General features: G+C 40.3%; 1 protein-coding gene across 18 annotated transcripts in view; it reads left to right on the top strand.

Moving 5' to 3' along the window:
• THRB (thyroid hormone receptor beta) overlaps positions 1-13,397 on the top strand; it is a 359,669-nt gene that overhangs the window by 329,326 nt on the left and 16,946 nt on the right. For all 18 annotated transcript variants that reach the window (XM_076005744.1, XM_076005768.1, XM_076005751.1 and 15 more), the window contains 3 exons: positions 2,449-2,549; positions 8,197-8,344; positions 11,203-11,408. In XM_076005744.1, the coding sequence (XP_075861859.1) occupies positions 2,449-2,549; positions 8,197-8,344; positions 11,203-11,408 (455 nt within the window). The remainder of the gene's footprint in view (positions 1-2,448; positions 2,550-8,196; positions 8,345-11,202; positions 11,409-13,397) is intronic.

Raw genomic sequence — 13,397 nt, 5'->3', positions numbered from 1 at the left:
CAAAAGAATAAAGCAAACCACTGTCAGCCTAGCAGTCAAAAAATGGAAGGAGGCCATTCTACTCACTTGATTGAATTATTGTTAGACTCCAGGATTCACAAGAACCTTCAAGGTTAGTTTGACCTTTTTACATACATTGTTTAGCTACAGAGAGGAAGAAATCTTCAGAGTCTTGCTGCCAATGCCAAAAGTTAAAGCCAGCAGGTCTGGTGAGGCGGTAGGTGAGGGAATGTGGGGTGAAGTGAATTACCTGCACCCTCCCAACTCTGATTAAAGTTCTCAAACACCATGTGTGGCCCCTCCCAAGGTATGTCTCAGAAACAACACAGTGTCCAACTGTACTACAATTAGTTCTCACATGTGAGATTAGAGGGAAATGCCTTGTACCTTATTTTCCCTTATCTCTGTGTTCTATACTTGATATCAAGAACTCAAAAGTCTTTACCCTGTTGGATCAGCCGTACATAACCTCGAGGTATAAGAGGTCAAGATGTAGTTTTGCTGGCAACGTTAATATCTATAGCCCATCTGCCTTTACCAGGAAGGTGCTTGTTTTCATAACTGAGTTACTTTGCTGCTTTAAAGTTATTTTGTACTTTATAAGTAGATCTTTATATGTGCAACTGAGCACACGTCTTTGCCAACACTTGTTATTGTCTGTAATTTTTGGTAAAATTATCTTAGTGAGTGTAAAGTGGTACCTCATTGCAGTTTTTGATTTGCATTTTCCTGCAATGATATTGAGCATCTTTTCATGTTATTTTCTTCATTTTCACCTCTCTTTCTCTCACTGAGGAATGACCAGGGCTGGAGAATCAGAACTCAATTGCTTATAAGTTCTTAAAGGAAAAAACCATATCTTATTTATTGTTATATTCTCAGCATCTGGCATAATGCTAAAAACATAGTCGATCCTAAATAAATATTTGCTAAATTCACAAATAGATGGACAATTGAATGAACACACAAATCATTCCAGATCCCATTTTTTCCTGCCCAGATTCTTCCCAGAATTCACCTTTAAAAAACGTCTGACGAGAGTTTTGAAACCCTTGAAGTGAACTCAACAGATGAATCATGGGTAGCATGATGCAAAAGTAAACTAAGAAAAGCTGTGATATTTAAAAAAATAATCCTGTACATTACCAAATCTCACTTTGAAATCATTTATCTGCCTCATAAGAGGGAACATTTTTCTAAATTAAAGTCTGGGCAAAGTAATTTCTAAGAAATTATGAATAGAATTCCTTTTCTTCTGTTTACTTTATGCCTTTTTTTCTGAAAAGTAAGCCCTCACTAACCTAGTTTAATAAAAATCTATGAAAATGTCATGGTGAAATACATAATAAGTCATCAGTCATTTCAACCCAGCTCATCTGCATTAAAACCAAGAAGAGTCTACTGAGTCAAAAAACTTCATCAGGACTATGATCAGGAGAAAGAATGATTTTGTTTTCTCAGCCTCTCCCTTCTTCACATCCCAACAAACTGTGCCCTGTCTTGATGTGCTGGTCTTACCTAAAGCTATGTACTTGTATGGTGAATGGTTGATACACGTGAACTGAATTTGCCCCCTGAATCAGATTCCTATGTGTGGGAAACAGGAAACTCTAAGGGAAAGGAAAGAAGCAAAGGCAGATGGGAAGCAAGAGGCTTCTGTGGTTTTTTTGTTTGTAAATTTTAGGTTCCTGGGTCAAAGAATCTAAACTAAGAAAATCATTGTACACTAATAAAGAGAGTTATCATGGTTGGATTTTCTTTTTTCCTTAATAAATAAAACCTCTATTATTCCATGCTACCCAATGTTGTTGGATTGTGTATCATGATATCACATGTTTGCCTAATTTATTTTTAGGCGACCTTATTCATTCTACTTCAAGTTAACTATTTTTAGAAAAAGACCAGCATAACTTGTACTAGAGGACTAGAAGTTAAGAGATCTGGGTTTTAGACTCTGCTAATAATTTCTAATGTGACCTTGAGGAACGCCAAACCTCTGAACTCCTGTTTCTTCACCTTAAAAATACTTCATCATCTCCCAGGCCCTTTCCAGCTATAACGTTTTCTGAATTTATCGCTTGGTACTGTGATTCCAAAGTGGATCAAGTCTTTTAAGAACTAGTTCTAAAATAAGCCTTGTGAAAGAGGTAGGGTTATCTAGAATTCACGGTGCTCCATGTGTTGCAATTCCTGGCCTCTCTACGAGATTCATTCCCTCTGCAGCCTTCCTGCCATTCCCACCTGTGCAACAAGACGAGTGCACCTATTTCCAAGGCATTCTGAAGTCCTGGGCTTGACATTAACTCTATGAGCATCAGATAATTGCCATTTGGTTTCATTAAGTCTTCTCTGTCATCACTGCCTCTTGGCAAACCAACTAGCCATAGTGTATCTTTGACTTTAACATGATACTGGTTTTTCACATGCCTCTTTTTATCTCCTTCACAGGGTACATCCCCAGTTACCTGGACAAGGACGAGCTATGTGTAGTGTGCGGTGACAAAGCCACTGGGTATCACTACCGCTGTATCACGTGTGAAGGCTGCAAGGTAATTACCCTGAGTCCACGAGCACGGAGAAGCCCAGCCCAGCCCCCGTCCCCCCACCTCCATCCCCTACCCCTGCCCAAGGTCCTACCAGAATGCAATGTGAAGTTCAAGTTCAAATTAAAACCAATTCCAACATCCATGGCTGTGATCATCCAGGTATCTGATTGTGCTCCTCATTTTTGACATGTTTAAGAACTGAAATTTTTTTTCCAAATCATAAATAACTAAGCAAAGTTTATGACAGTTTTACATCTGGTTTCTTTACCAAGAAAGTGTTTTTAAAACAGAAAGAGAATCAATACAATAAAAAGGAACTAACTCTTACCATGGGTTTAAAAAGCATAGATCCTTTCAACATGTTGTCATCCCAAGAAATTACTGTTTCTCTTCCTGTTTTATCTACAGTGTTTGAGGAGACAGAGTGTACTCTACCACAAGCTGTTTTTCACCCCTGCTCTGAGTGAATATGCTCACTTTTAAGGGTTCCAGTAGGGAATATTTTTGAGGCCACTTAGATTCAATTATGTTCTTAAATTATCCAAATTGGCTTTCAGCACAACCCGCAGTCAGTAAGATTCTCATCACCCATTGGCTAATTTATGCTCTACAGGCCCATCTTCAGGAAGTACTTGACAAGAATAGACTAGTCCATTCACTTCCCGAAAGGGAGCCTAAATTTGCCTACTTACAGTCTTCATCAACAAAATTAAGATATGCTTTCTGGAAAATGTCTTTCAGTCCAACAACCTAGCCTGGTAAATGAAGTCTACCATACAGGTAAACAAAGCCCAACCCCATGGTGTACCCAGTGTTCAGCTAATGCTTTATAAATGAGGAAGTGTTTAAAGTCAGGGAAGGACTTTTAAAATTGCTTTCCGGGTAAATGTTTCATTTATCTTTTATATTTAAAACTAAATTTTCAGAAGATATAAACCCTAAAGCAAAAATTGTATTAAAATTTATAAAACAATTCCATCTTCCCTCCCCCCTCACCCACCTGACCTCCTCTTTTCCTCTTCCCTTCCTCCACCACTCCCTTTTTTTCTGCCCTTGCTGCTAAACCCCCAAAATTTAACAAGGTAGCTTGGTTTCAAACCACTGTTGTGCACCATTTTCCCAGTAGAAGATTTTCCGTGTAAATTTCCTTTTGAGATGATATATCCATTCGAAAGAGGTAATGTCTAAAGTCCAAAGTTCTTATATCTGCAAGACTGGTTTTGGAATAAGATGTAATATGTTCTCATTCATCCAGACGCCTTTGATTTGGAATTCTTAGTCCTTTAACAAAGATTGGGCTAAAAATTGCCATTACATCCATGAAACTAATGTCTTAAGGAATTTAATGAAACTAATTACAAGTAAGTCCTGGCTATTTATTAATTAGGAGACTTGCAGACCATCTCTTGAAAGCATAATTTTATGGACTTGACTTGAAATTAATAAAACGACGTAACTTTAGGTATATTCTGTCATTCCAAAAGCTCAGTAATTCAAACAGGCCTTTTTTCTAAATTAGCCTCAATTCATAAGGCTTTACCTACCTGATTATACAGCACTGAAATTCTTTTAAATCAGTTTCTAATGGTGAACTTTGAATTCTGGGAGAGACTCTATTGAAAATTCCATTTAATACTTACTTCCCAAAAATGACTCTAAAGAGTGAGTGTGCCTTACAGAAGACTTAATGCATTATTAGCAATTGACTTAAACAAAGGGAGAATGGAGCCCATTAGCCCATGTCCCTGCCTCACAGGTGTCTCCATTGTGATAAAGAAATCAACTAGCCTCTTTTCCCAAGATTGCAGGATGTTTGGGGGCTGATTAAACAGAAATTTTCTTAAAAGAAAAAAAAATCATGTAGCAAAAAGCTAGATTTCTCAGCCCCTGTGCCTTTATCTCAGATCAGAATCCTGTTTGATGCTTTCATATAAAATCAGAAAAGAATGGTTATGTGGATCATTTAATATAATGACAAAGGAGCTTGGAAAAAGACAAAAGAGTTTTTCAAGTGAAACACAGTTTTGAAGAGTGGTGAAACAACCCGTGAGCACACATGTGCATAGCGGGAAGTATAACCCAATGGAAATCAATGAGTGGGGAGGGGCAGGAGGGCGAGGGGCAAAAACCTACCTAACGGGTACAGTGAACACTATCTGGGTGACGGGCACACTTATAAGTCTGACTCAAGCATTGCAAAAGCCGTCCTTGTAAACAAAAACATTTGTACCCCCATAATACTTTGAAATAAAAAAAGAGTGGTGAAATATGAGAAGGGTTATGCTTCATATATTGTTTATTCAAACCTGTAATTTAAAAATATTTCTACCCCATTCTTGCAATGTGTATGAGGAGACTCTTTTTTGCCCATTTTTGCCCTGACAACGGTGAAATCTTTTGGAGATGTCTTTCCTATCATGATGTGCCAATTTTTATGTATCTTTTATAGAAAGAATGTTGACACTGCCCCATAGTAAACTATTTTTTAAGGAAGACTCTCAAAGCTTTTTAATAACTGCCCAAAGATTGAACTAGGAGAGTGACTTAACTTCTTATCACATGGATTAGCACAGCATCTCAAAGCACTAAACAATGGATCCAGTTCTTTTCAGAATGCCAAGAAACATGTCTGATATTGATTTATAAAAGTAAGACCTCTACTCACCAATAAATCATCAATGAAACATATGTCCTTATTTATTCTCTGGGGCATCTCTTTTGTCAGCTCCCTCCAAAGGTTTTTTTTTGTTGTTGTTGTTGTTTTAAGTAAGTAGACTATTTTAGATGTCTTCTATTCAAGTTCACTTTCAGGAGTTAATTGTTGTCACTTTTTAAAATTAAGGGACTTGGCATCTTTACATTTACTCAAATGAAGTAGTTCCTTATCATATGTCAAAATATGCTTTGTTATAGCTTAGGGGAAGCCAACGTCTTAAAAGGGATTCGGTTCATGAAGTGCCCAAGAAAAATCATCAGAGGTAGGCCACAGAAAAGATAGCACAATGAATAGTAGAGCTAGCCACCTCTTGTTTTGAAATCAGCAAAGTATAAACTATTTCATTCATTCCAATAAATAGTGCACAGAGTAGCCTCTTGAAGAAGTAGGTGTTACCCTTGTGTCTGGTATCTCATGCCTCATTTTTTTCTTAGCGTTGTCTGACTCTTCACTATGATCCCTGCCCTGCCCTGCCCCCACCCCAGAACATGGGTCAGCATCAGGGCATGAGGGAGAAAAGGGTCTCCCCAAATTCAGATAGAGTAATAATCTTCCTATCCTTATAGCAGCAGTCGACATGCTTGCTGGACGTCTTGGACTGTAGCATTTCCACCTCGAAGGAAACTTTGACTCCCCCAGAGGAGGTGTGCTCCCCTGCCCCTCTCCTTCCTGCCTGTGACATATGCCTTCTTGCTGGGAATCTCTGAGTTTCTTTTGCCCTCCTTTGCCTTCTTTGGCCAGAGAACAACAGAGGTGGAAAAGGGAGGGTCACATAGAAGTTTGTATTGCACCCTTGTGGCATGCTCTGGCAGTCATGCTTGGGTTCAGGATTTGCCCATCCTGAACACCCAGGAAGACATCTCAAATATCTGCCCTATGTGTGACAGTGAATCTTATAACAGTATATCAACATCAATCAAACTAATGGACGTAAAACCCAAATAAAATATGAGTTTTCCTATTAGAACTCAAACAATGGAAATGACAAGTGATTTGCACGCATACCCCCAAATCAAGTGCATTTGTCTCAGTTATTCCTGGAATTTTCCCATTTTATTCTGCTTTGCCCAATGGAAAACCCTACCTTGGACCTTTTCATTATAAGGAAGAACTTTTGTGACTGAGTGAGGAATATGTAAGTGGGTATGTGTACATAATCAAAGCCAAAGAAAATTAAACAAGGTGATAAAAATTTGGGCTGATCTAGGTCAACTGGTATTTATTGAACCAACTTAGAGTCCTCTTTAAGCTTTAGCAGAGAACATCTATCAAAACTTGTTTTGCCTTGCTATTGTACCAAAACAGAATGAAGTGTTTTTTGAGGGGTAGCTGAGAGGGGACTATTTATAATCTGTTCATCTAACACATTTAAATAATACAGCAAAAGTTGCCTTATTTTATATCATATAAGCAGTTACACAAATGAGATTTGGAGTGTGACGCCCAGGTTACGGGCCAAGGTCCAGCATGTATTACCATGTGATTTGGAGCAAGTAATTTAATGTGTCTGAGGCTTTGTTTGTTTTAATCCCTACTGTGGAGATGATTAAGAGCACCTCCATTAGGATATGGAACACATCGACAGTACTCTGCAATGTGCCCCTCACAATAAGTGCTCACTACTGTTATTATTAATAATTTCTACAATACAGAGTACAGTTGCCAAGACTTGGGGGTCATGTCCAGAAAGGTTCTTATGTAGCATACCATTGCAAATATTACATAAATCACCCAATTCTAGAACTAAATGTCCTCAGATGCTACAGTAGCACTCTCTAGTGCCTTAAGAAAGGAAGAAACATACTGAACTTGTAGGTGTGTGTCTACAAACACTAGAGAGAAAGAGTGTGATAAAAGGAAAAACCCCAAGGAAATGAACTATGGAAAAAAATTTGCTAGAAAACATGGAATTTTCTACTCCCCAAGTGCTATTGTTTAAAAGGCTAAGTGGGCCAGGCACAGTGGCTCACGCCTGTAATCCTAGCTCTCTGGGAGGCCGAGGCGGGTGGATCACTCGAGGTCAGGAGTTCGAAACCAGCCTGAGCAAGAGTGAGACCTCGTCTCTACTAAAAAAATAGAAAGAAATTAGTTGGCCAACTAAACATATATAGAAAAACTTAGCCGAACATGGTGGCGCATGCCTGTAGTCCCAGCTACTCAGGAGGCTGAGGCAGAAGGATCGCTTGAGCCCAGGAGTTTGAGGTTGCTATGAGCTAGGCTGACGCCATGGCACTCTAGTCCAAGCAACAGAGGGAGACTCTGTCTCAAAAAAATTAAAAAAAAATAGAAGGCTAAGTGAACTAGTTATGGCCATCTCAAGAGTCAAAAACAAGAATTAAACTAAATCTGTAAAGGCAGCTAATGCATCTATTTAATTACCAAATGACTAAATTGTTAATTAATACAGTCTTATAAGTATATAGCTTATTTATTTATTTATTTATTTATTTATTTATTTTTGGTTCTGGCTCTATTATTTCCCAGTACAAAGTAGCAAAGCTCCTTGTAATTTAATTTAGCAACATAATTTTGACACTCTATAAAATAAAACAATATAATTTATTTATATGATTCAATAATATAAGGAATAAATAAGATAGGAAATATAAATATTAAATATATATAAATAAATAACATAGTAAAAAATACAAGCAAGCACTAGTTTTTCCTATTGGTCTCTTTTTCTTGAATGAATGCCCAAAAGGCATTGACCCTGTAGTCCTTTGACCCTGAGTTAGTTCTTCAGATAAGATTTAGAATTCTCTAGATCCCTTTGGGCCCATTGTCCCAGATTTGAGTACGTAGAGCTAGAGGTCCAGACACAGGTTAAGATCTAGGACAATTCATCTCATATTTATATGGACACAAAATTCTGGAATCATGTATTTCCCTAAAATATGAAACTATTGTCTTGGGTCTTTCTTTTTCGTGTAGGGTTTCTTTAGAAGAACCATTCAGAAAAATCTCCATCCATCCTATTCCTGTAAATATGAAGGAAAATGTGTCATAGACAAAGTCACGCGAAATCAGTGCCAGGAATGTCGCTTTAAAAAATGCATCTACGTTGGCATGGCAACAGATTGTAAGTAGACCTTCATTTGCTTCATATTCAAGGAGTGTCGATTGGGAAAGGGTTTGGTTCAAGGGTATCAACCAGAAGAGAAAAGAAGGCAGGGTTCTGCATGGACAGATAAGGGAATACCTTGCTTTCCGGAACACCCCTCACTCTCCGCATCCAGGCTTGCCCTGAAAGGGAGGCGGGAGCCATTGCTGGGTGGTTTTTCCATCCTGTTCGTCTCTGATCAACTCCTAACTCGCAAAGTATCCATATACGACGGGGGAGGAGAAGCAGTTAAATTACCCCTGTCACATCTGCAGGACTGACCGTCAGCAGCACTCTGTTTGCGACAGAGGTTACAAATGAGAGGTTCACACCCAGCATTCCTGTGGTGAGAGTCTCAAGGACTAGCCCTAATATTTTTTCAAAAGCAGAGACAGGAATTCATTTCATGGACATTTGTGGAGATGGGGCATTGGCAGAAAACATCGTGTTCAGAAATTTCTGAAGAATGCAGAGTTGAGTGCTATTGCATGAGTCATCCTGCAGTTGGTTGTTTGTTCTATATTTAGCAATAAAGACATTCCCAGCTGAAGTTGTCCTACCCAGTTTTCAAAGCGCTACAGCATAGGCTGGTGAGGTTAGCCCTGGGGTCTCTTCTTCCCACACTGTGCAAGAAATGTACACCAGTCACTTTAATTAATCTAACCTTAAAAATAAGAATCATGTCATTCAGAATGTGTGGCCTGCCTTTTGCCAGGCATCAGTGTTAGTGGTTTCTACTGGCATAAATTTTTTGCACATTAGTGAAAGATTCCAACTGTTAGCTAAAAAAGAAAAAAAGGAAAAGGAAAAAGGAAAGAAAGAAAAAAAGAAAATGCAATGAGGATTTTTCCTGATGAAAGGAAATAATCATGGCTTACATTTATATGATAATGTTTTTTCAGCAAGAACAAAATAATATGTGTGTAATGTCCTTTCATGTCCTATTAAAGAAGACAGAATGAAGAATCTTGAAAAAGGAAGAGGGTGTGTTAAGGTGTTAGGCTGGAAATCCTGGGTTAGTCCCAACCTCTGGCTGAGTTTGTTCTTTATCTTTTAAAGGCTTCCAGCCCTTGCCAACAATATGCCTAAGGAGGATAGGTGAATATGATTGACTTAGAGCCAAATGCTTAGATGTGTCACTATAATGAAGTGGTATTGTTGAAGATCCATCTCACTGTTTTATTTTGAAGTTTAAGATGTGAGTGTTTATGAAGTGGAAAAAAAAAAAAAAAACTCCAGTGTTAATCTAGACTGTGAGGAAATAGCTCTATGTGGAATAGGGCCCCTTACTTGCTTGCGAGGCATTATAAGAGCTCAGGCTCTGTAACCAGAAAAACTCCAGTTTGGGTCCCAGATCGGTCACTTAGTAGCTGTGTGACCTTCAGAATTAAGCCCTAGGTTTCCCTTCTGTGAAATCATTGCTGCCCTGTAGGGTTGTTTTCAAGATTAAATTAGATAACGCACATCAAATGCAACATTCCCTGGCTCCCTGGAAGCACTGGGGAAAATGGGGCTAGGCATGTGATTACCTATTCCTCCTCTCCTTTTAGTAAGTGAACCAAAATCACTTAACTCACTCATATTGTCCACACTTGTAGATGCTCACATGACTTTGACAATCCAATCAAATCTAGGTGACCTGGAATTTAGCATTCTATTTGTGGATCAGCTGGGCACTTTGGTTCTCTTCCTCCTGCTATGTCTGCTTTTTTATCTTTTCCTGCCAGGTCACACCTTCATCAAGAAATGGCCCTAGGACAATGATGTGATAGAACTGGAGTCAGGAGTCCTGGGCCTTGCTTTGACTCTGCCAGTAACTTGCTGTGTGACTTTAGGCAAGTCACAACCTCTCTGGATCAATTTCCTCCTCTGTGAAAGGAGACAGCTAGGCTAGATAATATCTAGGGTCTCTTCCAGTTCTAAAATACTATGACTCTAATTTAAAACCCGAACCTTTCTATTCCATTGATAGTTACTAAAAGTCTAGTGAAATGGTTTTGTTTTGGAAATTAACCATAGAAATATAGTTTTCTTGCTACCTGCCCTTCTTATTTTCCATTTGCCCAAAGGTAAAAGTCATGACTACATTTACTGAGCATTTATAGTGCATTATAACACTGAATACCCTGTGAAATGGGTATTATTGATCCCATTTTATACAGGAAGAAATGAAAGCTCAGAGAGCCTAAGGAACTTGCCAGAGGTTACACAGCTACCATGTGATGGTATCAGGATTCAAACCCAAGTCTTTCTAGCTTCCACAGCCTGAGCTCCGTAACTGCCACTGGCGGTTGACCAGGCAGAGAGCAATGCAAAGCCAGTAGCCCGTAGGGGAGCCATGAAGAGTTTGGGTCTTTTCTCCTCTGAGGAAGGGATCATGAGCCTCCCACCTCCTGCTCCGTAACTTTTCTTTAACATGAGGTTCTCCTTCCTAAGCACCATTTTAAGGGAGGAGGGAGGACAGAAATCCCGAGAGAGAATGCGTTGACGCACTAGACAGATTTATCTGTGATCCTGCAGATAGTGTGGATTTCACCTCGCTCTGTCTTAGGGCCACCCTCTGTGGAGCTGGGGTGCCCAGTGACCAAGTCCCCTCAGGGCTCTGTTTTGAAAAGCTGGCTGGGTGTGGGGAGTTTGGCACCAGGGCTCGTGTCGTACAATGTCTGGTCAACGGCAACCTGCTGGTGAGGAGGGGAATGCCCCAGTGTGACCCACCCCACAAGACCCACGAGCCACCTGTGTGTTGGTGGCCCCCACCCCAGGGGCTCCAGCACTGTGGTCTGCCACAGGCCTCAGGACTATCTGTGTGCCTTCGCTCACCTTTCTCCTCCTCCCAGTGGTGCTGGATGACAGCAAGAGGCTGGCCAAGAGGAAGCTGATAGAGGAGAACCGGGAGAAGAGACGGCGGGAAGAGCTGCAGAAATCCATCGGCCACAAGCCGGAGCCCACGGACGAGGAATGGGAGCTTATCAAAACTGTCACTGAAGCCCACGTGGCCACCAATGCCCAAGGCAGCCACTGGAAGCAGAAGCGGAAATTCCTGGTAAGGCTTCCTTAAACAGCTCAGTGTCAGTTTAAGTGCCAGCTCTTTTCTACCTCAACTCATTAAGTCCTCATAACCCCAGGGTACTGTGTTATTGTCTTATTCTATTGATAGGAAAACTGCAGCTCTGAAAGGTCCAGTAACTTGCAGAGCCAGGGTTTGAATCCAAGTCTGTACGAGGACAAAGGCCTCTCCTACCGCATTCTAAAGCAGTTTCTTAGGCCACATAATCTTAGTTTGACTAGTCCTGGACCAACTAATTAGTAAAATGTTTTACCTGCCATCTTTTCCTTTTTATAGCCATATCTTCCCTCAGATGCCCAGTATATGCATATTTTGTCCTCTAAAGTCACTCCAAAATACCTCCTTTAGAATGAAATGTCCCATACCTCAAGTATATTTTTTATATCAATAGAAGTCAAAATTTAAGCTTAAAATAAACAAGCTTGAGTCTAGGAAGACAATGTGCATAGGGTAATGGGGTAGGGGAGTTGGGGCGGGGGAATGTGTAGAGAAAATAGACTTTTCTAGACCCTTAGAATATGGATGTTTAATGTTTTTTTAAAAATTAACAGTGGTGAAAGCCCACCCCATTCATTTCTCAGTTAGACTTCCTAGTGCTATGAGGTAGGCTGGAATTACTATCCCCATTTTATAGATATATAAACCAAGCCCAAGGCCTTAAGTGGCTTGCCCAAGATCACACGACTAAAAGTTAGACCCAAAAGCCAACTCAGGTTTTGTGGTTCCACGTGCAGGCTCTCCACTCACCTTGGAAGATGGGCTGCCTGCCCCAACTGCTGTGTGACATCTCAGGGACTGACCCTGCTCTTAGTTTATGACATGAAACCCTATATGAGTGCTTCACTGAGCCCAGCATCACATGTTCCGTGGGTCCAGTTGTATCCCTAGGGGACACTAGAGAACTTACCCATCTGTGCAAGAAGATATAGTGGCATAATCATCCTCGTACCTCAACATCAACGTTATAATGAGATAGGGGTTTTTGTTGTTGTTAAAACGATATAACAACAACCTTAAAGGAAATTTTGGAAAGGCAAAGCTTGCTCATAATACACCTGCTCTTTCAATTACTTTCGTTGTCATGTAACAATAATGCCAGCACTTTGTTGATGGCTTCTACTAATGGCAATGTTAGCAAATACTTAGATGGGCCTTACTATATGCCAGGTACTATTCTAAGTGCTTTTCTTACATTAGCTCCCTCTACCAACCCTATATGTAGATGCAGTTCATATCTCCATTCTAGAGAAGAGAGAACTGAGGCAGAGAAGTTAAGGAAACTCTCCTGAGTTCCCACAGCTAGTAAGTAGTGGTGATGGGTGTAGCAGGCTCCAGGGCCTGTGCCCTTGCCCACTACTCTGTGCAGACTCAAACTCAAACCCAAAAAGACACAAGCTCTTTGGAGGAGCAGCCTCTTAGTGCCTTGATCTTGCATCTTCACCCCTACCCTGGTATATTTGCCAGGAAATTCAAAAACAATAGTTCTGGATCAGTAGACCAATTCTAACCTAATATGTTCGGGGCATATGCTGGTTTGTGATCCCATTAAGCAATGGATTTTGGAAGAAGTGTTACTTGAGTGACTTCTAAGCCTGGGTCATAAGAAGCCTTGCAGCTTCCACTTGGGTCTGCTGGAGGGGGAAGTCACCTGGTCTCTCATAGCAGTTGGCTTTGTAAAGAAGCCCAACTCTGAGACCGCCATGTTGTGAGGAAGCACAAGCTAGCCATGCAAAGAGGTCATGTAGAAAGAGAGGTTCCCAACCTGTCCAAGCACCAGAAATATGAGCCTTCAGATGATACCAGCCTCTACTGCCATTTGATGGCAACCATATAAGGGACCCCTAGTAAGAACCTCCCAGCTGTGCCCATCAATCCCCAGAACTCTGAGAAATAATAAAACATTGTTGTTGTAAGCCACTAAGCTTGGGGGTAGTTTGTTACACAGCAATAGATAACCAGAACAGA

This window comes from Microcebus murinus, chromosome 1 (genome assembly GCF_040939455.1).
Source record: "Microcebus murinus isolate Inina chromosome 1, M.murinus_Inina_mat1.0, whole genome shotgun sequence".
NCBI lineage: Eukaryota > Metazoa > Chordata > Mammalia > Primates > Cheirogaleidae > Microcebus > Microcebus murinus.
This window is presented reverse-complemented; position numbering and strand designations above follow the sequence as displayed.